General features: G+C 39.8%; 1 protein-coding gene across 3 annotated transcripts in view; it reads right to left on the reverse strand.

The window, feature by feature from the left end:
• The window catches only part of MAGT1 (magnesium transporter 1), a 67,457-nt gene that overhangs the window by 39,241 nt on the left and 2,791 nt on the right, over positions 1-25,425 (reverse strand). For all 3 annotated transcript variants that reach the window (XM_055338696.1, XM_055338695.1, XM_055338697.1), the window contains exons 2-3: positions 10,145-10,314; positions 6,723-6,840 (exon numbers count right to left, since the gene is read on the reverse strand). In XM_055338696.1, the coding sequence (XP_055194671.1) occupies positions 6,723-6,840; positions 10,145-10,314 (288 nt within the window). The remainder of the gene's footprint in view (positions 1-6,722; positions 6,841-10,144; positions 10,315-25,425) is intronic.

Here is a 25,425-nt window from a genome sequence, read left to right on the forward strand (position 1 = left end):
GGGGGAACAGGATAAATGGATTAGGGCATTAAGGAGGGCACATAAGATGAGCACTGGGTATTATACTATACGCTAGCAAATTGAATATAAATAAGAATTTTTTAAAAAGGATCATTCACCAGAATGAACGAGAATTTATTCTAGGGATGCAAGAATATTCCACATTCACAAATCAATGTAATATCTCACGTAACAGGAAGATGAATAAAAACTATGTGATCACCTCAACAGATGCAGAAAAAGCATCTGACCATATACAACATCTGTTCATGATAGAAACTCAACCAAGTAGCTTTAGAGCGAATATACCTCCGCATAATAAAGGTCATATATGAGAAAACCACAGCTAACATATCCCATGGTAGAAAACTGAAAGCTTTTCCTCTAAGATCAGCAACAAGTTAAGGAAATCCACTTTCACCATGTTTATTCAAGATAGTACTAGAAGTCCCACTCAGACATGAAAAAGAAATAAAAGATACCCAAATTGGTAAGGAAAAAGTAAAATTGTCACTATTTGCAGAGAATATGCTATCTATAGAAAAACTTAAGACTCCACCAAAAATCTACTAGAACTAGTAAATGAATTCGGTGATGTTTTAGAATACAAAATTAATATACAGAAGTCCATTGCATTTCTATACACCAGTAGCTAAGTAGCAGAAAGAAAAATTAAGAAAACAATCCCATCTACAATTATGCCAAAAAGAATAAAATACCTAGGAAATACTATAACCAAAGAAATGAAAGACCTTTACTCTGAAAACCGTGACACATTGGTAAAAGAAACTGAAGACAATACAAATAGAAAAATATACCATGCTCATTGATTGGAAGAGTAATGTTAAAATGTCCATACTACCCAAAGCAATCTATAGATTCAATGCAATCTCTATCACAATACCAACAGCATTTATCACAGAACTAGAAAAAATACTCCTAAAATTTGTATGGAACCACAAAAGACCCCAAACAGCCAAAGCAATCTTGAGAAAGAACAAAGCCAGATGTATACCAATCCCAGATTTCAAGATATACTACAAGGCTAAGTAATCAAAACATTGTGGTACTGGCACAAATACAGACACATACATCAACGGAAGAGAATAGAGAGCCTAGAAATAAACCCACGCTTATACGATCAATGAGTCTATTGCAAAGGAAGCTAGAATATACGAAGGGGAAAAGACATTCTCTTCAACAAATGGTGCTGGGAAAACTGGAAAGCTACATGAAAAGAATGAGTTTCATTGTAGACCACTAGACCACTTTCTTATACCACATACAAAAACCTAAAATGGATTAAAGACCTAAATGTGACAGGCACCTGAGTGGCTCAGTGTTTTAGTGTCTGCCTTTTGCTCAGGTCATGATCCTAGGGATCTGGGATCAAGTCCTGCATCAGGCTCCCCTCCCTCGGCCTATGTCTCTGCCTCTCTCTCCCTGTGTCTGTCATGAATAAATAAATAAAATCTTAAAAAAGATGTAAATGTGAGATATGAAACCATAAAACTAAAGGAAAACATATACAGTAATTTCTTGGATGTTGGCCATAGCAACATAATGCATATGTCTCCTCAGGAAATTATTAAAAAAGAAACTATTAGAACTATACCAAAATAAAAAGCTTTTGCATGGTGAAAGAAACCAACAAAATGAAAAGGCAACCTTCTTTTTTTTTTATTTTATAAATTAATTTTTATTGGTGTTCAATTTACCAACATACAGAATAACACCCAGTGCTCATCCCGTCAAGTGTACCCCTCAGTGCCCGTCACCCATTCACCCCCACCCCCCGCCCTCCTCCCCCTCCACCACCCCTAGTTCATTTCCCAGAGTTAGAAGTCTTTATGTTCTGTCTCCCTTTCTGATATTTCTCACACATTTCTTCTCCCTTCCCTTATATTCCCTTTCACTATTATTCATATTCCCCAAATGAATGAGAACATACACTGTTTGTCCTTCTCCGGTTACTGTGGCCAAGTTCAAAAAGGGTGTTGCCTGAGTTCTCCTCTGGGATTTTGATGGAATCTTGTCTCACATTTAGATCTTTCATCTATTTTGAGTTTATCTTTGTGTATGGTGCAAGAGAGTGGTCCAGTTTCATTCTTCTGCATGTGGATGTCCAATTTTCCCAGCACCATTTATTGAAGAGAGTGTCTTTCTTCCAGTGGATCGTCTTTCCTCCTTTATCGTATATTAGTTGACCATAAAGTTCAGGGTCCACTTCTGGGTTCTCTGTTCTGTTCCATTGATCTATATGTCTGTTTTTGTGCCAGTACCACACTGTCTTGATGAACACAGCTTTGTAGTACAACCTGAAATCTGGCATTGTGATGCCCCCATATATGGTTTTCTTTTTTAAAATTCCCCTGGCTGTTTGGGGTCTTTTCTGATTCCACACAAATCTTAAAATAATTTGTTTTAAGTCTCTGAAGAAAGTCCATGGTATTTTGATAGGGATTGCATTAAACGTGTAAATTGCCCTGGGTAACATTGACATTTTCACAATATTAATTCTGCCAATCCATGAGCATGGAATATTTTTCCATCTCTTTGTGTCTTCCTCAATTTCTTTCAGAAGTGTTCTATAGTTTTTAGGGTATATTTTGAGAACCATTTGAATGGTAAATGGTTCTCCAACCTTTTATTTTCAGGTTGTAGGTGTCCTTCTGTCTAAAATGAGTCTCTTGTAGACAGCAAATAGATGGGTCCTGCTTTTTTATCCAGTCTGAAACCCTGCGCCTTTTGATGGGGTCATTAAGCCCATTCACGTTCAGAGTTACTATTGACAGATATGAGTTTAGTGTCATCATGATATCTATTTAGTCCTTGTTTTTGTGGATTGTTCCACTGAACTTCTTCTTAAAGGGGAGTTTTAAGAGTCCCCCTTAAAATTTCTTGCAGAGCTGGTTTGGAGGTCACATATTCTTTCAGTTCCTGCCTGTCTTGGAAGCTCTTTATCTCTCCTTCCATTTTGAATGAGAGCCTTGCTGGATAAAGTATTCTTGGTTGCATGTTCTTCTCATTTAGGACCCTGAATACATCCTGCCCGCCCTTTCTGGCCTGCCACGTCTCTGTGGAGAGGTCTGCTGTTACCCTAATATTCCTCCCCATGAAAGTCAGGGACTTCTTGTCTCTTGCTGCTTTAAGGATCTTCTCTTTATCTTTGGAATTTGCAAGCTTCACTATTAAATGTCGAGGTGTTGAACGGTTTTTATTGATTTTAGGGGGGGATCTCTCTATTTCCTGGATCTGAATGCCTGTTTCCCTTCCCAGATTGGGAAAGTTTTCAGCTAGGATTTGCTCAAATACATATTCTGGCCCTCTGTCACTTTCGGCGCCCTCGGGAACCCCAATGAAACGTAGGTTTTTCTTCCTTAGACTGTCATTTATTTGCCTTAATCTGTCTTCATGGTCCTTTAATTGTTTGTCTCTTTTTTCCTCAGTTTCCCTCTTTGCCATTAACTTGTCTTCTATGTCACTCACTCGTTCTTCCACCTCGTTAACCCTCGTCGTTAGGACTTCTAGTTTGGATTGCATCTCATTCAGTTGATTTTTAATTTCTGCCTGATTGGATCTAAATTCTGTAGTCATGAAGTCTCGTGAGTCCTTAATGCTTTTTTCTAGAGCCACCAGTAGCTGTATAATAGTGCTTCTGAATTGGCTTTCTGACATTGAATTGTAATGCAGATTTTGTAGCTCTGTGGGAGAGAGGGCTGTTTCTGATTCTTTCTTTTGAGGTGAGGTTTTCCTTCTAGTCATTTTGCTCAGTGCAGAGTGGCCAAAAACAAGTTGTATTGGAACACAGGGGAGTATCACTGGTCCGTCCAGCTGGTCTTCTGGGGGAGGGGCCTGCTGTGCTGATTTTCAGGTGTTAGCACTTGGGGGAGCTGCTCTGCCCCTGCCTGCTGCCGGGCTCAGCGGGGGTTGTTTACCCCGTGGGGCCCCAGGAGGAACAGCAGCAGTTGCTATGGCAACTCTGGAAGCCTGGATTTAGCCTCCGCAGGAACTACGGGGCTCGGGCTCTCGGGCTCTCGGTTCTCTGTCCGCAGGGCCTGGAGGCTCCGGGGCGGGGCCGCTGATCTGCTCAGCTCGGGGCAGGAGCGTCCTTGCTGTCCTGGGCCCTCCCGGACTCTGCCTGTCCCGGGGGAGGCCGGATCCTGGGCTGTGTCCCGGCGCCCTGTGCTCCGGGGCCTGCGCTGTTGGATTCGCGCTCCCGCCCTGCAGCTCCCTCCCTGGAGCCGCTCCCGAGCCCCTCCGAGCTGCTCCGGTCGGTCCCTCCGTGCGCGCTGCAGCCCTTAGGGAGCTCGGAGCACTCTCCTGCGCTCGCAGGTGTCTGTTAGTGTCCCCGGGAGCCCGAGGGCATCCCCGCCCTCCTGGGTCCTGCTCCACCTCCCTGCGAGCCCCTTTCCGCAGCCCGGGAAGGTTGGTGCAGCTCCTGCTTCTCCGGGACGGGGCTCTCCTGTCCTGGGGACACTCGCCCCGGCCTCAGCCCGGCTCCTCGCGGGGCCCCTCCCCCTCGGAGGCCTTTTGTTTCTTTATTTCTTTTCCCCCGTCTTCCTACCTTGATAGAAGCGCGGACTCTTCTCACTGTAGCATTCCAGCTGGTCTCTCTTTACATCTCAGGCCGAATTCGTAAATTTTCAGGATTGTTTGAAGGTTATCTAGGTAATTTGGTGGGGACAGGCGATTTGGGGACCCTGCTCTTCCACCATCTTGCCCCTCCCTCCCCGAAAAGGCAACCTTCTGAACAGGAGAAGACATTTACAAAAGACATATCCAAAATAAGGGTTAATATCCAAAATACATAAAGAACTTACATAACTCCACACCAAAAAGAACCAAACAATCCAATTAAAAATTGGCAGTGAACCTGAATACATTTTTTCCAAAGAAGACATACAAACGGCCAATAGAAACATGAAAAGATGCTCAACATCACTAATCATCAAAGAAATGCAAATCAAAATCACAATGAGATATTGCCTCACACCTGTCAGAATGGCTCAAATCAAAAAGAAAAGAAATAACAAATGTTGGTGAAGATGTGGTGAAAAGGGCACCCTTGTGCACTGCTAGTGGAAATATAAATTGGTGCAACCAGTATGGAAAACAGTATGAACTTCCTCAAAACATTAAAAATGGAAATATAACATCACCCAGGAATTATACTACTATTTTTTAAAGATTTTATTTATTTATTCATGAGAGACACACACACACACACACACACAGAAAGAGAGAGAGAGAGAGAGAGAGAGAGAGGCAGAGACACAGGCAGAGGGAGAAGCAGGCTCCACGCAGGGAGCTGGATGTGAGACTTGATCCCGGGTCTCCAGGATCGCGCCCTGGGCAGAAGGCGGCGCTAAACCGCTGAGCCACCAGGGCCGCCCACTACTGAGTATTTACCCAAAGAAAATGAAAATGCTGGGACGCCAGGGTGACTCAGCAGTTGGGCGTCTGCCTTTGGCTCAGGGCGTGATTCTGGGATCACGTGACCCCTGGGATTCAGGGATCAAGTCCCACATCGGGATCCCTGTGGGGAGGCTGCTTCTTCCTCTGCCTATGTCTGTCTCTCTCTGTGTCTCTCATGAATAAATAAATAAAATCTTTAAAAAAAAGAAAATGAAAATGCTAATTAGAAAAAATATGCATTCCGATTTATGGCAGAGAACAGACAAAATACAGAAGCAACCACATGCCCATCTATAGACGAATGGATAAAAAAGGTGTACACGTATATGTGTATATATGTGTGTGCACGTGCACACACACACACACACACTCTCTCTCTCTTTTTTAAAGATTTTATTTATTTATTCGAGAGAGATAAAGAGAGAGAGAGAGGCAGAGGGAGAAGCAGGCTCCATGCAGGGAGCCTGTTGTGGGACTCGATCCCAGGTCCCCAGGATCAGGCCCTGGGCTAAAGTCGATGCTAAACCGCTGAGCCACCCGAGCTGCCCACACTCTCTCTTTTTTTTAAAGATTTTATTAATTTATTCATGAGATACACAGAGAGAGGGAGAGAGAGGCAGAGACACAGGCAGAAGGAGAAGCAGGCTCCATGCAGGAAGCCTGACGTGGGACCTGATCCCGGGACCCCAGGATCATGCCCCGGGCCGTAGGCAGGCGCCAAACCGCTGAGCCACCCGGGATCCCCTTTCTCTCTCTCTTACTCAGCCATAAAAAAAGAATGAAATTTTGTCATTTGTGACAACATGGGTGGACCTAGAGGGTATTATGCTAAGTGAAATACATCAGACAGAGAAGGACAAATACTATATGATTTCACTTATATGTGGAATCTAAAAAACAACACACAAACAGCCTCAGAAATACAAAGAAAAAACCTGTGGTTACCAGAAAGAATGGGGGGTTGGGCAAAATAGGTGAAGGGGATTAAGAGGAACAAACTTCCGGTTATAAAATAAATAAGTTACAAAAATGTAAAATATAGCATTGGATATATAGTCAAATATTGTAATAATATTGTGTGGTAATGGATAGTGACTACTCTTACCATGTTGAGCACTAAGTAATGTATGGAAGTGTCAAATCACTATGCTGTGTACCTGAAAGCAATATGAATTATATACCCAGTATACTTAGATAACAAGGAATACATAAATAAAACTTCTTGTGACCACTGAAAAAAAATATATTCCACTTTATCTAGAGTTAACTTATCCCTACTTAGTAAAATAAGCCAAAGATCTTACCATCTGAAATACATCAGAGCCTTCATCAAAATCCACCATAGCAAAAAATATCCTGTTGGTAAATGCACTGGAGTATCGCCACGAGTTTGCCAGGATCTGGAATTCTTCATCAGCTTGCCTGGATACAATCAGATTTATGAACATATAAAACATTTTTTAACAGCAATCTAGTTTATCAGCAGTGAAACAGAGCCAAAGAAGCAATAGCAGTGTTTCCAACGGGAGAAATATTTTGAGAGAGAGAGACAGACAGAGACAGAGAAACACCAGTAAGGCTCTGCTGAAAGGGTCAGGACAAACTCTGGAAAACACTGTCATTGTTTTGGCATAAAAGAAGCCATATCCTAAGTGTTGGGGATTCCAACAGAAGGTAGTTACTTGACTCAGCTTCATACTTTGTGCTTCTTATTTCAAAGCTCTTTAAGTAGTCACTGGAAAAATCCAGTTAATTGTACAACAGCTTTTTAATACCTTAAATTACTTCTAGGTGTTCAAAGACAAGGTTGAAGTATTTCCAGAGAAAGTAAACTATAAGAGTAATCCATTTTATAAATCTATCATATAACATGCTATTATTTAGTAAATGAAAATACAGTCAGATGAATTCTTAGTGCGAAAGAATCTAGAGAATTGAGATTGAAACCTCGAATCATGTTTGACTTTTCCCTTATTGCCCATATGTTTTCAGTTTCTAAGATCTGATAATTTTTCATTTGTGATTATCTTTTAATTCCATCTCTTCCTATTTATTTTCATTGCTATCAGCTAAAGTCAGATCCTTAATATCTGACATTAGAATATTAAAATACTGACTCTAGTTTCTCCTCTTCCAATCCTTCTTACACTGCAATATACAACAATCTTCATAATTACTACTTTCCTGAAACTCCTACTCTTCTCAAAAACTATTGTTGCTTTTCTACCACCTTCAGAACAGTCTCCAAGCCTTTTCACTGGTTATTCAAGTTTTTTTTTAAAGATTTTATTTACTTATTCATAAGCGACACAGAGAGAGGGGCAGAAACATAGGCAGAGGGAGAAGCAGGCTCCATGTAGGAAGTCCAATGTGGGACTCGATCCCGGGACTGTGGGATCTTGCCCTGAGCTAAAGGCAGACGCTCAACCACTGAGCCATCCAGGCGTCCCTCAAGTATTTTTTATCACCTAGTTCCAATAAGGCATCTAACTTTTATGTAGCCTTACTACTAATCAATATAAAACAGGATCTTTTAATTCCAGCACTTTATTTACCATGATCTCTGTATTCTTGCACACATCTTTACTTCTAACCAAAATATCATACTTCTATCTAAATCTGATCCATCTGTCTAGCCCTAATACAAATCCTTTCTTTTCCATTAGGCCAACCTTAATCTTCCTGTTATATGTTCTCCCTGAAATTTTGTAGTATTTATTATATACATAATCCATTTGGTACTTAATTGAAATTGCTTTATATTGCTAAATTTTCATGTGTGGAACTCATTTCACTAGCCATATAATAAGGGTAGGGCATCTTATACTTCTCATCCTGATAGCACCAAATACATAGTATTATACACATTACTGTTAATTTTTTAAAGATTTTTATTTATTTATGAGAGACAGAGAGAGAGAGAGAAAAAAAGAGAGAGACAGAGACACAGGCAGAGAGAGAAGCAGGCTCCATGCAGGGAGCCTGATGTGGGACTCAATCCCAGGTCTCCAGGATCACGCCCTGCACCGAAGGCCACCCGGGCTGCCCAATTTTTTATTTTTTGAGTGTGTTTAGGAAAATATGAGCTAATTTTAAATTTCATCTTATATAAAGATACTAATAAAAACTTAGGTCAATAAAAATATCATGAATTTGCATTTAATACAGAATTATGAAGGAGTTTGTGTTTGTTCCCTAACATTTTTGTATATTCTTGATTGCTGAGTGAAAAGACTAAATTAAGAGTAATTCTAGATTTTAAGTTTATGCATAATACCTGCTATCCAGCATAGGTGCCCAAAAATAAGTACTCTGGGATCAAATACCTTAACTATCTTCTACCTCTGAGGGGAAAATCCTTTATGGAAAGTTAGCAAGTCTTGGGGTATCATAATGCATATTCTAAAAAAAAAAAATTGTCTATTCCTTCACATAGGCCCAGGCTGTCAGAATTTGAAAAGACTTCAAGATTTTATTAAATTAGTTCTTCACAGGGTAGCTTCGTCATTTCATTTAAAATGAATTCTCAGATCACACATATTGATGTAAGTTAAAAAAAACACCAAAAAGCAAAAGCTATTCTATTTTTTAGTACCCACTATTTTAAATTTTGTTTAAAGAAATGTTGCCCTTTTATGTAAAGTGCCCTTTTTTAAAAAAAGATTTATTCATTTAGAGTGGGAAATATCAGAAAGGGAGACAAAACATGAAAGACTCCTACCTCTGGGAAACAAACTAGGGGTGGTGGAAAGGGAGGTGGGCGGGGGGTGGGGGTGACTGGGTGACGGGCACTGAGGTGGGCGCTTGATGGGATGAGCACTGGGTGTTATTCTATATGCTGGCAAATTGAACACCAATAAAAAATAAATTTATAATAAAAAAAGATTTATTCATTTATTCATGACAGACACAGACTGAGGAAGAGAGGTAGAGACATGGGCAGGGGGAGAAGTAGGCTCGCAGGGAGCCTGATACAGGACTTGATCCTGGATCCCAAAGGCAGGCACCCAACAACTGAGCCACCCAGGCATCCCCAAAGTCCTTTTTTTAAAGAAATATCAATCTGTTCCTAAGATAATTCAGAAACAGTAAGATCAAATCAATAAAGCATGGTCTGATGAAAGTTTAAGTGAGATTAGCCTCCATTTCCAAGTTTTATAATCACTACAAAATAATATAAAAAAAGAAAACATTTCAAAATCACACATCTTTATTTTCTAAAACTGTTCTCTTGTAATTCCAAATCTGTAATGTAGCTACCATTATTGCATTTGCATTAATAATTATTTCTAGCTTTGGGTAAACCAGTTAAAAGGTTTTGGAACCTATTTCTTCATGAGAGAATATTTGTTTTACTTACCTTCTGGGGTTATTGTATAAAATAAGAATATGAAACTGAAAGCATTTACAAATAATAAAATACTACATCAATCCCATTGGCATATATTTATGTAAGTTGATACCAATTTGTATGATGATTATTCACTTTTTAAGTTATTCCTATTATGGCTACCACAATACTTTATCCTTGTTCTTTCTTCCCCCTACTAATGTGGGCAACCAAGAAATGACTGTAAAAGGGCAATATATGTTACTACAGTCATCCTAAGTAAGGTATATACAATAATTGTTTATGTACCCACTGAACTAATTCGGATCTTCTGGGATAGAGAAACGGTCAAAAGTTTATGTTATTTAATTTTAAAGTGTAGTTGAAAGTTCATACTTGCACACGACACACTGTCTGTGAAGTTGGAGAGCAGTGAACATGACAATAACGGAGTAGTTTCTTGGTGGGGCTTTAACAAGGCGACGGAACTTGTCTCCATTCATCCTTATTACAGGTCTTTTATTGGTCCATTCCATCAGTTGACTAACCTTTTCTGATAACACCATCTAAAAAAAGGAAGGAGCGTAGCATTAATGCTCTCAGCATGGCATTTGAAGTTCCTTTTAACGAGGCAACTTACTTAAACCAAGACTAACAAGCAGAGGTAACAGAAACTGTGAGTGACCTAAAAATAGAATCTGATAATTGAGCCTGATAATGATAATGATTCTTAAAATTATATCATTTCATGATTAAGTTTAATCAGATATATTGTTGAGATGAATTATTATTTACTAATAAATAAAATATAAAGTCAGAAAACCTTTCATTTGCCAAAGATTACAAAGAATGTTGAGTTAAACCAATCAGCTAGTTTTGTATAAGATCTTGCTTCTAAAAACCAAACCAAACCCAAAAAAGCGCACATATAAAAAAACAAATAGTTAAAACAATCTTGAAAACAAAGAATAAAATGGGAGGATTACTCTACCTGATCTTAAGGCATACTATGTAGCTCTAATAAGCAATGCAGAGTGGTACTGATGAAAGAATAGACCCATGAATGAATGGCACAGAAATGAGAACCCAGAAACAGACCTCCATTAAGTAGAGCCAATTGATATTTCATAAAGTTGCAAAAACTCACTAAAGGAAGGATAGCCTTTTCAACAAACAGTGCTGGAGCAACTGGACATCCATAGTCAAAAATGTGAATCTTGAACTAAACTTTACACTCTATTCAAAAATTAACTCAAACTGGATCACATACTTAAACATAAAAATGAAAACTATAAAAATTTTAGGAAAGAAGAAAAACGGGCAGCTGGCTGGCTCAGTCAGTAGTACATGTGACTTTTGATCTTGGAGTCATGAGTTTAAGTCCCACACTGGGTGTACAGCTTACTTAAAAAATTTTTTTTAGGAAAACAATTAGGAGAGAACATTTAAGGATCATGGGATAGGGAAAGAATTCTTAGACCTAGAACCAAAATTAGTTTTGTAGTAGATACAAAATAATTGCAGTAAGAGCCATAAAATGATTATGTGCACAAATGGAAAACCAAATATAAACTCTAAGCCCATAGAGAAAGATATACACTCTCAAAAGATTGGTATAGCAAGTAATTAACAAGATTTGTGGAACAATGATACTGAGGAAACAGATCACTCTAAACCAGGGTTTTACAATAGTGGCAATACTGACATCTTGAGCCAGATAATTCTTTGTTGTTGGGAGTTGTCCTGCACATTGTAGGATGTTGAGCAGCATCCCTGATCTCCACCCACCAGATACCAGTAGTACCTCTACCTTCAGCTACAACAACCAAAAATGTCTCCAGACATTGCCAGATAGGCCCAGGGAGTAAAATTCCCCTCCTCCTTTATTGAGAACCACTGTTGTACACTTAAAAGAATTTTCACAGTATGATTTAAGTTTTTATAATCTTATTATATATTCAATTTTTTAATTTAGTACTGATCAGAATACAAAAAAAAGCGTGGCAATAAAGTAAACCAAAACTTCCCAGAGCAAGCTTCCAGCATAATAAACTTTCTAGACCCATGTTTCTCCAAGTGTGGTTGGTATAAAGGAGCCAGTTACGTGTTAAGACTTCCAGGTTTCATCCTCCAGTAAATCTGATTCAGTAGGTCTAGAGTAGGTTCTGAGAATATGAAATTTTAACAGGTAAACCAAGTGATTCTTTATATATACTGAAGTTTCACTACGGAAACCAGGCCGCCAAGAAAGCTGTTTCTGCCCAGTTTCAAACCAGGGACCTTTCATGTGTGAGGCGAATGTGATAACCACTACACTATGGAATACACTGAAGTTTCAGAACTACTGCTCTACATTCTCATTCTTATGGGGAGGGACTACATGTTAAATAAATATCTATGTCTAACATAGGGAAATTAAGTAAACATTAAGCTATTCAAATGATGAACAAGGGATGCCTGGGTGGCTCAGGGGTTTAGTGCCTGCCTTCAGCCGAGGGCGTGATCCTGGAGTCCCAGGATCAAGTCCCACATCAGGCTCCCTGCATGGAGCCTGCTTTTCCCTCTGCATATGACTATGCCCCCCCCCCCCCGCCTCTCTCTCTCTCTCCGTGTGTGTGTGTGTGTGTGTGTGTGTGTGTGTGTCTCATGAATGATAAAAATAAAATCTTTAAAGAAAAAAGATGAACAAGAAGAAAAAAATACGTCATTCCTAATAATAAACCACGACCTGATCTTCCTGGAATGATTGAAGAATGTGATATATTTCAGTTAACTCAAATATAACATCTTAATAATTCTGAGGTAACTTTTTAAAAATTCCAGTATGGTGTTATATTAGCTTCAGGTGTACAATATAGTGATTTAACAATTCTATACATTACTCAGTGTTCATCAAGATAAGTGTATTCTTAATGTCCTTCACCTATTTCACCCATTCCCCCTTCCACTTTCCGCTTTCCCTTTGGTAACCATCTGTTTTGTTCTCTATAGTCAATAGTCTGTTTTTTGGCTTGTCTTTTTTTCCTTTGTTTTGTTTATTAAATTCCACATATGAATGAAGTCATATGGTATTTGCCTTTCTCTGACTTACTTCACATAGCATTATACTCTTTAGCTCCATCCATGTTGCTGCAAATGGTAAGATTATTCTTTTCTTATGGCTGAATAACATTTCATATATACATATATATAGACACACACACACATATATATATATATACACACATATCACTGTGCTAAATGCTTGGTAGTTTGATAGGGATTACATTAAATCTATAGATTGCTTTGGGTAGCATGGACATCTTAACAATATTTGTTTTTTCAATCCATGAGCATGGAATATCTTTCCATCTGTTTGTGTCGTCTCCAATTTCATTCATCGATGTTTTATAGTTTTTTTTTAAAGATTTTATTTATTCATGAGAGACACACACAGAGAGGCAGAGACACAAGCAGAGGGAGAAGCAGGCTCCCTGCAAGGAGCCCGATGTGAGACTCAATCCTGGGTCTCCAGGATCACGCCCTGGGCTGAAGGCAGACGCTCAACCGCTGAGCCACCCAGGCGTCCCTATTTTATAGTTTTTAGAGTACAGGTCCTAGACACTTCTTTCATTAGTCCTCTGTCTTCACTAGTATATTGTTTTATAAAGGAATTTCACTTTTCTTCAGTTGAAAGCTTTATTGATTGGAGTAAATCTCTAGTATTGACAAACCTTCTTCCTTAGAGAAGCTTTCATCCATTATCAAGAGCCCATTGTTTGAGTACTGAAAGCTATGGCTGAGAAATAAAAATTTTGTTTTTCTACAGTATCTACTCTGCATAGTCCCACTATGCATTCCCCAGATATCCTTTTATCTTCCAAAGATACAACCTTCAAAAGTAAAGGAATAAAATGTTGCAATTACCCTTCATGTCCTTTTATTTATTATTTAATACTTTAATTAGTAAGAACAACAAAGGATTATAGTACAGAAAAGTTAGAGGTTTATCAAATGAATTATTCAGCAACTAAAAAAGCAACTGATTTGGAAACAACTCCTATTGCAAATACTTTTTCCAATAATAATTTTACTAAACATTTAAGAAAATATATCCATCCAGTTTATTTGCATTAGATATACTTATTCAAAACAAAATAGACTTGCTATGGAAAAACATTAAATACATAAGGATGGACTTTTACAATCAATTTCCCCCTTTCTTGGACTACATTATTTATTTTCTATTCAAATAAAACCAAATAAAGAGCAATCTTATTCACAATTAAAATACCAGCAAAGTTAGGTAAGCTTGAATTCTCCATTTTCTTGAAACATTTTAATTATTATGACCACAAAATAATCCCAATAGGAATTCAATTAATATATCTAATTCTGTTAGCATATTAGGCCTATGAAGGATTAAGAGGACCAAGAAAAGGCAATGACACACTAGTTTAATTTCATTCTACCTGCTTGCGTGCTATTTATCTAAGTTAGCTCTAGCAAACCAGATTAAGTCTTAATACTTACAAATTCTCCTACTGCTTCTGAATATCTCTCATGAAATAGCATACAGGAATCCATTATTATTTAAAGCTAAAATCTGATCTGCCATTAAGATTTCTTTTGTATTTCAGAAGTAATAAACTAAACATCACCAGTTTGAATTCCCCTAAAATGCACCTTCCTTCCCCCCTCCCAAACGTATTTGATTGTATCTGTATTCTATACTGTCAGGATTTATTTATAAAAAAAAAAATTCTTGGAATTTTTAGCTTTCTTAATCACCCACTAGTTTTCAGACATTAGTAAAATAAGACTCTTTCTTAAGTAATACATTTCCAACTCCATCCTTAAATTAAGAGTGAGACAAATTGGGGTGCCTGGGTGTCTCAGTAGGTTAAGCATCTGTCTTCAGCTGAGGTCATGATCCTGGGGTCCTGGGATCGAGTCCCGCATCAGGCTCCCAGCTCAGTGTGGAGTCTGTTTCTCCCTCTCCCTCTGCCTGTCACTCTGTCTACTTGTGTGTTCTCTCTCTCTCTGTCAAATAATAAATAAAAATCTTAAAAAAAGAGTGAGACAAATTAAGAGACTAAACAGATATGGAAACCTCTGGCAGATAATGACTGAAGGCGATAGCAGAAAAGAGTGCACTTTTTTTAAATTTTTATTTATTTATGATAGTCACAGAGAGGGAGAGGCAGAGACACAGGCAGAGGGAGAAGCAGGCTCCATGCACCGGGAGCCCGATGTAGGATTCGATCCCAGGTCTCCAGGATCGTGCCCTGGGCCAAAGGCAGGTGCCAAACCGCTGCGCCACCCAGGGATCCCAAGAGTGCACTTTTTAATCCTTAAATGTTAGCTGCTCCATCCTCAGTGTACCTACTTTCCAGACATGGTTAAAATATACTCTGTCCCCTCTCCTGGATGCATTAGTTTTAGGGGGTATCTTAATTTGTTTTGCAACTGCTATTACGTTGTTTTGACTTAATCTAGTTTGCTAGAGCTAACTTAGATACATATAATACAAACAGGAAGAATGAAATTAAACTATTGTGTCACTGCCTAATGAAGAACCAAAACTTTTGGTTCTTAGTAATAAGGTATTTTCTAAACAATCACAGAGATTGGGATGCCTGGGTGACTCAGCGGTTGGGTGTCTGCCTGTGGCTCAGGGCATGATCCCAGGATCTGCAATCGAGTCCCGCATCAGGCTCCCTGCAGGAGCCTGCTTCTCCCTCTGCCTGTGTCTCTGCCTCTCTCTCGGTATCTCTAATGAATAAATAAATCATAAAAAAAAGAATCACAAAGATTTTGCACATGTCACAATTTCATTTGTCAGCTTTCAAAGCAAGGTCAGAAAATGTAGAACTTTCTCCTTCTTTTCTTTAGACCTTTTTTTTTTAAAGATTATTTATTTATTTACTCATGAGAGACGAGAGAGAGAGAGAAGGAGAAGCAGGCTCCATGCAGGGAGCCTGACATGGGACTTGATCCTGGGTCTCCAGGATCAGACCCCGGGCTGAAGGCGGTGCTAAACTGCTGAGCCACCCGGGCTGCCCTGTAGAAGTTTTTCCAACAATAACCCGCCTTGTCAAAATATGCAATAATTCTATTTTCTGAATGCTCATAAAAACATCACAAAAAGATCAACCAAAAAATATCTTACTACCACAGAGGAACACAATCATATTTTCTAATATTCATCTAATGTCTTCTACTTGCCAGTTATGGCATTAGACATTTCACAGCCCTCACTTAATTTTCACAATATGAAAATAAGCATCTTTGCATTCTACTGATAAGAAAAATGAGACTCAGTAAACAACTGGCTCAGGATCACTTGTGCTGCATTAACATATATGCTCTTGCTCCGCACAGAGGGGGCTGAGCAGCTCCAGAAGCACTATTCCAGTGGCACAGACCCTGGAGCCCAGGGCGCCCGGGGACACAGCCCAAGATCCAGTGCTCCCCCTGGGACAGGTGGAGGCCAGGAGGAGAAAGGGCAGCAAGGACATTCTGGCCACTGGGCGGCCCTGAGTTGTTCAGATCAGTGCCCCCCGCCCCTGGAGCAGCCAGGCCCCTAAGGACTGGAACTGCGGTAGTTACTGCTGGAGCTGACTCTAGGGCTGGAGAGCTGGCCGCCGCCACTGTTGTTGTTCCTCCTGGTGTCACCTTGTACCTGGGACTGAGCAGGGTCGCCAGGGAGCAGGGGCCTCCCAGGATAAACAGCTCCCACTGAGCCGTGCAACTGACAGGGCGCAGGGTAGCACCACCAGGTGCACACACCTGAGAATCAGCACCGCAGGCCCCTCCCCCAGAAGACCAGCTGGAAGGAGAGGGGAAGAGCAAGTTCTTGACCAAGCAGCGCTGGAAAGTTCCAGGGGAAGCCTAGGACTTAAAGTACATAGAATCAGAGAATACCCCTCCTTGTTTTTTTGTTTGTCCCCCCCTTTTTTCTGTCTTTTTCTCCTTTTTCCAGTACAACTTGTTTTTAGCCACTCTGCACTGAGCAAAATGACTAGAAAGAAAAACTCACCACAAAAGAGAGAATCAGAAACAGTACTCTCTCCCACAGAGTTACAGAATTTGGGTTACAATTCAATGTCAGAAAGCCAATTCAGAAGCACAATTATAAAGCTACTGGTGACTCTAGAAAAAAGCATAAAGGATTCAAGAAACTTCATGACTGCAGAATTTAGATCTAATCAGGCCAAAATTAAAAATCAATTAAACGAAATGCAATCCAAACTGGAGTTCCTAACGACAAGGGTTAACGAGGTAGAAGAATGAGTGACTGAGTGACATAAAACAAGTTGATGGCAAGGAAGGAAATTGAGGAAAAAAGAGAAAAACAATTAAAAGATCATGAAAATAGGTTAAGGGAAATAAATGACAGCCTCAGAAGGAAAAAAAAAATCTACTTTACTTGGGGTTCCAGAGGGCACCGAAAGAGACAGAGGACCAGAAAGTGTATTTGGACAAATCATAGTTGAGAACTTCCCTAACATGGGAAGGGAAACAGGCATTCAGATCCAGGAGATGGAGAGATTCCCCCCCTAAAATCAATAAAAACCGTTCAACACCATGACATTTAATAGATAAACTTGCAAATTCCAAAGATAGAGAAGATTCTTAAAGCAAAAAGAGACAAGAGATCCCTAAACTTTATGGGGAGAACTATTAGGTTAACAGCAGACCTCTCCACAGAGACCTGGCAGGACAGAAAGGGCTGGCACGATATATTCAGGGTCCTTTTTTTTAATTTTTATTTATTTATGATAGTCACACACACAGAGAGAGAGAGAGAGAGGCAGAGAAAAGAGACACAGGCAGAGGGAGAAGCAGGCTCCATGCACCGGGAGCCCGATGTGGGATTTGATCCCGGGTCTCCAGGATCGCGCCCTGGGCCAAAGGCAGGCGCCAAACCGCTGCGCCACCCAGGGATCCCTATATTCAGGGTCCTAAATGAGAAGAGCATGCAGCCAAGAATACTTTATCCAGCAAGGCTCGCATTCAGAATAGAAGGAGAGATAAAGAGCTTCCACGATAGGCAGAAACTGAAAGAATATGTCACCACCAAACCAGCTCTGCAAGAAATATTAAGGGGGACTCTGTAAAAGAAAGAGGAAGTCCAAGGAAACAATCCACAAAAAAAGGGACTGAATAGGTATTATGATGACACTAAACTGGTATCTTTCAATAGAAACCCTGAACGTGAATGGGCTTCATGACCCCATCAAAAGGCGCAGGGTTTCAGACTGGATAAAAAAGCAAGACCCATCTATTTGCTGTCTACAAGAGACTCATTTTAGACATGAAGACACCTACAGCCTGAAAATAAAAGGTTGGAGAAAAATTTACCATTCAAATGGTCCTCAAAAGAAAGCAGGGGTAGCCATCTTCATATGAGATAAATTAAAGTTTATCCCAAAGACTGTAGTAAGAGATGAAGAGGGACACTATATCATACTTAAAGGATCTATCCAACAAGAGGACCTAACAATCATGAATATTAATGCCCCAAATGCGGGAACTGCCAAGTATATCAAACAATTAATAACCAAAGTTAAGACATACTTAGATAATAATACTCTTATACTTGGAGACTTGAATACTGCGCTTTCTACAATTGATAGATCTTCTAAACACATCTTCAAAGAAACAAGAGCATTAAATGATACACTGGACCAGATGGATTTCACAGATATTTACAGAACTTTACATTCAAACACAACTGAATACACATGGAACTTTCTCCAGAATAGACCACATACTGGGTCACAAATCACGTCTTAACTGATACCAAAAGACTGGGATTGTACCCTCCATATTTTCAGACCATAATGCTTTGAAACTATAACTAAACCATAAGAAGAAGTTTGGAAGGATTTCAAACATGTGGAGGTTAAAGGCCATCCTGCTAAAAGATGAAAGGATCAACCAGGATATTAGAGAAGTATTAAAAAGATTCATGGAAACTAATGAGAATGAAGATACAACCATTCAAAATCTTTGGGATACAGCAAAAGCAGTCCTAAGGGGGAAATATATCGCAGTACAAGCACCCATCCAAAAACTGGAAAGAACTCAAATACAAAAGCTAAGCTTGCACCTAAAAGAACTGGAGAAGGAACAGCAAATAAACTTTCACCCAGGAGAAGACAGTTAATAAAGATTGGAGCAGAACTCAATGAAATAGAGACCAGAAGAACTGGAACAGATCAACAAAACCACCAGTTGGTTCTCTGAAAGAATTATTAAGATAGATAAACCATTAGCCAACCTTATTAAAAAGAAGAGAGAAAAGACTCAAGTTAATAAAATCATGAAAGAGAAAGGAGAGATCACCACCAAGACCAAGGAAACACAAATAATTTTAAAAACTTATTATGAGCAGCTATACGCCAATAAATTAGGCAATCTAGAAGAAATCGATGTATCTCGGGAAAACCACAAACTACCAAAACTGTAATTGTAATAGGAAGAAACAGAAAACCTGAACAGGCCAATAACCAGGGAGGAAACTGACACAGTCTTCATTTCCTTTTTTTTTTTTTTTTTGAAGCAGTCTTCAAAAACCTCCCAAGACACAAAAGTCCAGGCCCAGATGGCTTCCCAGGGGAATTCTATCAAACGTTTAAAGAAGAAACCATACCTATTCTACTAAAGCTGTTCAGAAAGAGAGAAAGAGATGGAGTACTTCCAAACTCGTTCAGTGAGGCCAGCATCACCTTGATTCCAAAACCAGACAAAGACCCCACGAAAAAGCAGAATTATAGATCAATATACCTGATGAACATGGATGCAAAAATTCTCAACAAGATACTAGCCAATAGGGATCCCTGGGTGGCGCAGCGGTTTGGCGCCTGCCTTTGGCCCAGGGCGCGATCCTGGAGACCCGGGATCGAATCCCACGTCGGGCTCCCGGTGCATGGAGCCTGCTTCTCCCTCTGCCTGTGTCTCTGCCTCTCTCTCTCTCTCATTCAATGTGACTATCATAAATAAATAAAAAATTAAAAAAAAAAAAAGATACTAGCCAATAGGATCTAACAGTACATTAAGATTATTCACCATGGGGATCCCTGGGTGGCGCAGCGGTTTAGCTCCTGCCTTTGGCTCAGGGCGCGATCCTGGAGGCCCGGGATCGAATGCCATGTCGGGCTCCCGGTGCATGGAGCCTGCTTCTCCCTCTGCTTATGTCTCTGCCTCAATCTCTCTCTGTGTGTGTGACTATCATAAATAAAAAATTTTTTTTAATTAAAAAAAAAGATTATTCACCATGACCAAGTGGGATTTATCCCTGGGATGCAAGGCTGGTTCAACACTGTAAAGCAATCAGTGTGATAGATCATATCAACAAGAGAAAAAACAAGAACCATATGATCCTCTCAATACATGCAGAGAAAGCATTTGACAAAAGACAGCATCCATTCCTGATCAAAGCTCTTCAGCATGTAAGGTTAGAGGGAACATTCCTCAGCCTCTTAAAAGCCATCTATGAAAAGCCCACAGCAAATATCATTCTCAATGGGGAAGCACTGGGAGCCTTTCCCCTAAGATCAGGAACAAGACAGGGATGTCCACTCTCACCACTGCTATTCAACATAGTATTAGAAGTCCTAGCCTCAGCAATCTGGTAACAAAAAGAAATGAAAGGCATTCAAATTGACAAAGAAGAAGAAAAACTCTCCCTCTTCACAGATGACATGATCCTATATATAGAAAACCCAAAAGACTCCACCCCAAGATTGATAGAACTCATACAGCAATTCAGCACTGTGGCAGGATACAAAATCAATGCCCAGAAGTAAGTCAGTGGCATTTCTATACACTAACAACAAGACTGAAGAAAGATAAATTAAGCAGAGAATCCCATTTACAATTGCACCCAAAAGCATAAGAAAAGTAGGAATAAACCTAACCAAAGAGGTAAAGGATCTATACCCTAAAAACTACCGAACACTTCTGAAAGAAAGTGAGGAAGACACAAAGAGATGGAAAAACATTCCATGCTCATAGTTTGGAAGAATTAATATTGTGAAAATGTCAATGCTATCCAGGGTAATTTACACATTTAATGCAATCCCTATCAAAATACCATGGACTTTCTTTTCTTTTTTTTTATTGGAGTTCAATTTGCCAACATTTAGCATAACATCCAGTGATCATTCCACTAAGTTCCCCCCTCAGTACCCATCATCAGTCATCCCAACCCCCCACCCACCTCCCTTTCCTCTACCCCTTGTTTATTTCCCAGAGTTAGGTGTCTCTCATGTTTTGTCACCCTCACTGATATTTTCACTCATTTTCTCTCCTTTCCCTTTATTCCCTTTCACTAATTTTTATATTCCCCAAGTGAATGAGACCATATAATGTTTGTCCTTTTCCAATTGACTTATTTCACTCAGCAGAATACCCTGCAGGTCCATCCACGTCGAAGCAAATGGTGGGTATTGTCGTTTCTAATGGCTGAGTAATATTCCATTACAATGGACTTTCTTCAGAGAGTTGGAACAAATCATCTTAAGATTTGTGTGGAATCAGAAAAGACCCCAAATAGCCAAGGGAATATTAAAAAAGAAAACCATAGCTGGGGGCATCACAATGCCAGATTTCAGGTTGTACTACAACACAGCTTTTGTACTACAAAGCTGTGTTCATCAAGACAGTGTGGTACTGGCACAAAAACAGACACATAGATCAATGGAACAGAATAGAGAATCCCGAAGTGGACCCTCAACTTTATGGTCAACGAATATTCGACAAAGCAGGAAAGACTATCCACTGGAAAGAAGACAGTCTCTTCAACAAATGGTGCTGGGAAAATTGGGACATCTACATGCAGAAGAATGAAAGTAGTCCACTCTCTTTCACCATACACAAAGATAAACTCAAAATGGATGAAAGATCTAAATGTGAGACAAGATTCCATCAAAATCCTAGAGGAGAACACAGGCAACACCCTTTTTGAACCTGGCCACAGCAACTTCTTGCAAGATACATCCATGAAGGCAAAAGTAAAAAAAGCAAAAATGAATTATTGGAACTTCAGCAAGATAAAAAGCTTCTGCACAGCAAAAGAAACAGTCCACAAAACTGAAGGACAACCTACAGAATGGTAGAAGTTATTTGCAAATGACCTATCAGATAAAGGGCTAGTATCCAGTATGTATAAAGAGCTTATGAAACTAACCAGCAAAGAAACAATCCGATCATGAAATGGGCAAAAGACATGAACAGAAATCTCACAGAGGAAGACATAGACATGGCCAACAAGCACATGAGAAAATGCTCCGCATCACTGTCCATCAAGAAAATACAAATCAAAACCACAATGAGATACCACCTCACACCAGTGAGAATGGTGAAAATTAACAAGACAGGAAACAGCAAATGTTGGAAAGGTTGTGGAGAAAGGGGAACCCTCTTGCACTGTTGGTGGGAATGTGAACTGGTGCAGCACTCTGGAAAACTCTGTGAAGGTTCCTCAAAGAATTAAAAATAGATATGCCCTATGACCCAGCAATTGCACTGCTGGGGATTTACCCCAAAGATACAGATGCAGTGAAAAGCTGGAACACCTACACCTCGATGTTTATAGCAGCAATGTCCTCAATATCCAAACTGTGGAAGGAGCCTCGGTGTCCTTCAAAAGATGAATGGATCAAGAAGATATGTTCTATGAATACGATGGAATATTACTCAGCCATTAGAAATGATAAATACCCACCATTTGCTTCGACGTGGATGGCCCTCGATGGTATTCTGCTGAGTGAAGTAAGTCAATCGGAAAAGGACAAACATTATATGGTCTCATTCTTTTGGGGATTATAAAAATTAATGAAAGGGAATAAAGGGAAAGGAGAGAAAATGCGTGAAAATATCAATGAGGGTAACAAAACATGAGAGACACCTAACTCAGGGAAACTAACAAGGGGTAGTGGAAAGGGAGGTGGGCGGGGGGTTGGGGTGACTGGGTGATGGGTACTGAGCGAGGCACTTGGTGGGATGAGTCTGGATGTTATGCTAAATGTTGGCAAATTGAACTCCAATAATAAAAAAAACTTAAAAATATATACATATGCTCTTTAAGACTTTACAAAAATTTTTTTGAAAGCAGAAGAGGCAAGGGAATCTATCATCCTAGCATTATTATGATTATTTTTAACAGGTTTCATTATATGTGCATTCACTGTTTTCCGTATTTCATTTTATTTTTTTATTACAGATTTCCAGAAGTAGATCAAGATACATGGATCATTTTATCAAAAGCCATAATTTTTCATTTTTATCATGCTGCCTTCCTAAAATGACACCAGATGCAAGGACAAATTCCCTTCTACCACAGGGGGATATAGTTCATTATAAAAATAAAATACGTCGGGCAGCCTGGGTGGCTCAGCGGTTTAGCACCGCCTTCAGCCCAGGGCCTGATCCTGGAGACCTGGGATGGAGTCCTGTGTCAGGCTCCCTGCATGGAGCCTGCTTCTCCCTCTGCCTGTGTATCTGCCTCTGTGTGTGTGTGTGTGTCTCATGAATAAATAAAATCTTTAAAATGAAATAAAATAAGTCATTGCAAAAGAAGCCTTTGTAGGCTATCAGAGAGCATATGGTTTAAAGTCAGATCATGGATAGAACCCCAGCTCAGCCTCTAGAGTTCCCTCTTCTGTCATCTTTCTAAAGGGGTTAATACTTACTGTGCAGGGTTATTGTGAGGATTATAGATAATGCACATAAACCATAGTGACTGCAATGTAGAAGATATTGAATAAATATTAGAGAATAAGTCAATGTTCTGGTGAAAACACTGTTATAGGTATAAACAATCAGATAAGTAGGATAGCATTACATTTCACAATAGACAACCAGTAGGAACTTGAGTGATTTTTAATTATAGTAATTTATGAAAAAATGGTTTGTTTGTTTATTTATTTATTTATTTGAGAGAAAGTGAGCGCACAAGCAGGGAGGAGAGGGAGAAAAGCAGTCTCCTCGTGAGCAGGGAGCCCAACATGGGGCTGGACCTCAGGACCCTGGGATCATTCATTACCTGAGCCACAGGCAAATGCTTAATGACTGAACCACCCAAGTGCCCCCAAAAGTGTCTTTTTTAAATAGGAATATTTAGAGGGGCACCTGGATGGCTCAGTGTTTGAGCATCTGCCTTCAGCTCAGGGCATGATCCTGGGGTCCTAGGATGAGTCCTGCATCAGGTTCCCCGCAGGGAGCCTACTTCTCTCTCTGCCTATGTCTCTCCCCCTCTCTGTGTCTCTCATTAGTAAATAAATAAAATCTTGGAAAAAATAAAGCCATGTCTACTATGTGGATAGACGTGGAATTTCAAAAATAATGCTTTCAAAAATTGTAAGTGTTCTACAACAGAACACCTGTATTTTAAAATTGTCTCTTAGTAGTATCACTGTAATCTTTCTTTAAAAAAATTATTTTTACTTGAGACAGAGAGAAAACATGCATGCATGCGAAAACAGTGGAGGGGGGGAGAGGCAGAGAGAATCCTGAAGCAGACTCTCCGCTGAGCAGGGAGCCTGATGCTGTGTCATCCCAGGACCATGGCATCATGACCAGAGCCTAAACCAAGAGTTGGACGTTTAACTGACTGATCAACCCTGGTGCCCCACAATAATATTTTAAAAATAGCCTAAAACAGGAGCACCTGGGCGGTTCAGTGGTTGAGCATCTGCCTTTGGCTCAAGGAGTGATCCCAGGATCCCTGAATTGAGTCCCATATTGGGCTCCTTGCAGCGAGTCTGCTTCTTCCTCTAACTATGTCTCTCCCACTCTCTGTCTCTCGTGAATGAATAAAAAAATAGCCTAAAACATCCTTGGTTACAGAGGAAAGGGATAAAAACTACATCATCTATATTATTTCCTTGTTTACTGATGAGAATCCAATTTTAGGTTGTGTAACCTAAACAAACTGCAAGTGAAAGAACAGATTATTTCGTGTTTATCCAAGACCTTTTTGGTACTTCTGGATGCCAGGAAAACAAAAATTAACTTAAAGGTATCTATATTTTAAGAAAAGTATATTTGAGATGTTCACTGTCTAATGAGGAAGACTAATATATGAACAATGATGATATTGATGAGGAACAGAGGACTAGCTCAGGGCAGCACATTGATAAGTCCTTGAAACAGGCAGAGGGACATGGACATTCTTCTACAGACTCAACTGCCTCGACATTAATACTTTGCTAAGGGCAAAATGTAATCTTAGCCCAACCCCCAGGAGCCTACTTTAACATATAAAATTTCCTTTAGAAATTTCCATTATCTCTAAACCCCCAAGATACGTGTTGGCAATCATCCTCCAAGCACATGGCCCACTGATACACATCTGAAGGGTCTCATGACTCAGGTTTTATTAGACGGTAATAAGTGACCTTTTCCCAACAATAGCTAGGCCCTCGAGGTCCTGGAAACCTCAGCATGCCTGGCTCAGCAATTGAGCGTCCGCCTTCAGCTCAGGGCATGATCCTGGAGTTCTGGGATCAAGTCCCACATTGGGCTCCCTGCGTGGAGTCTGCGTCTCCCTCTGCCTGTTTCTCTGCCTCTCTCTGTGTGTGTCTCATGAATAAATAAATAAAATATATTTTTTAAAAAAGGTCCTGGTAACCTTGCTTCCAAAATTTCTTAGTACAGCTATCATCAAACCCCTCCAGGGGATCCCT

This window comes from Nyctereutes procyonoides, unplaced genomic scaffold (genome assembly GCF_905146905.1).
Source record: "Nyctereutes procyonoides isolate TBG_1078 unplaced genomic scaffold, NYPRO_anot_genome, whole genome shotgun sequence".
Taxonomy (NCBI): domain Eukaryota; kingdom Metazoa; phylum Chordata; class Mammalia; order Carnivora; family Canidae; genus Nyctereutes; species Nyctereutes procyonoides.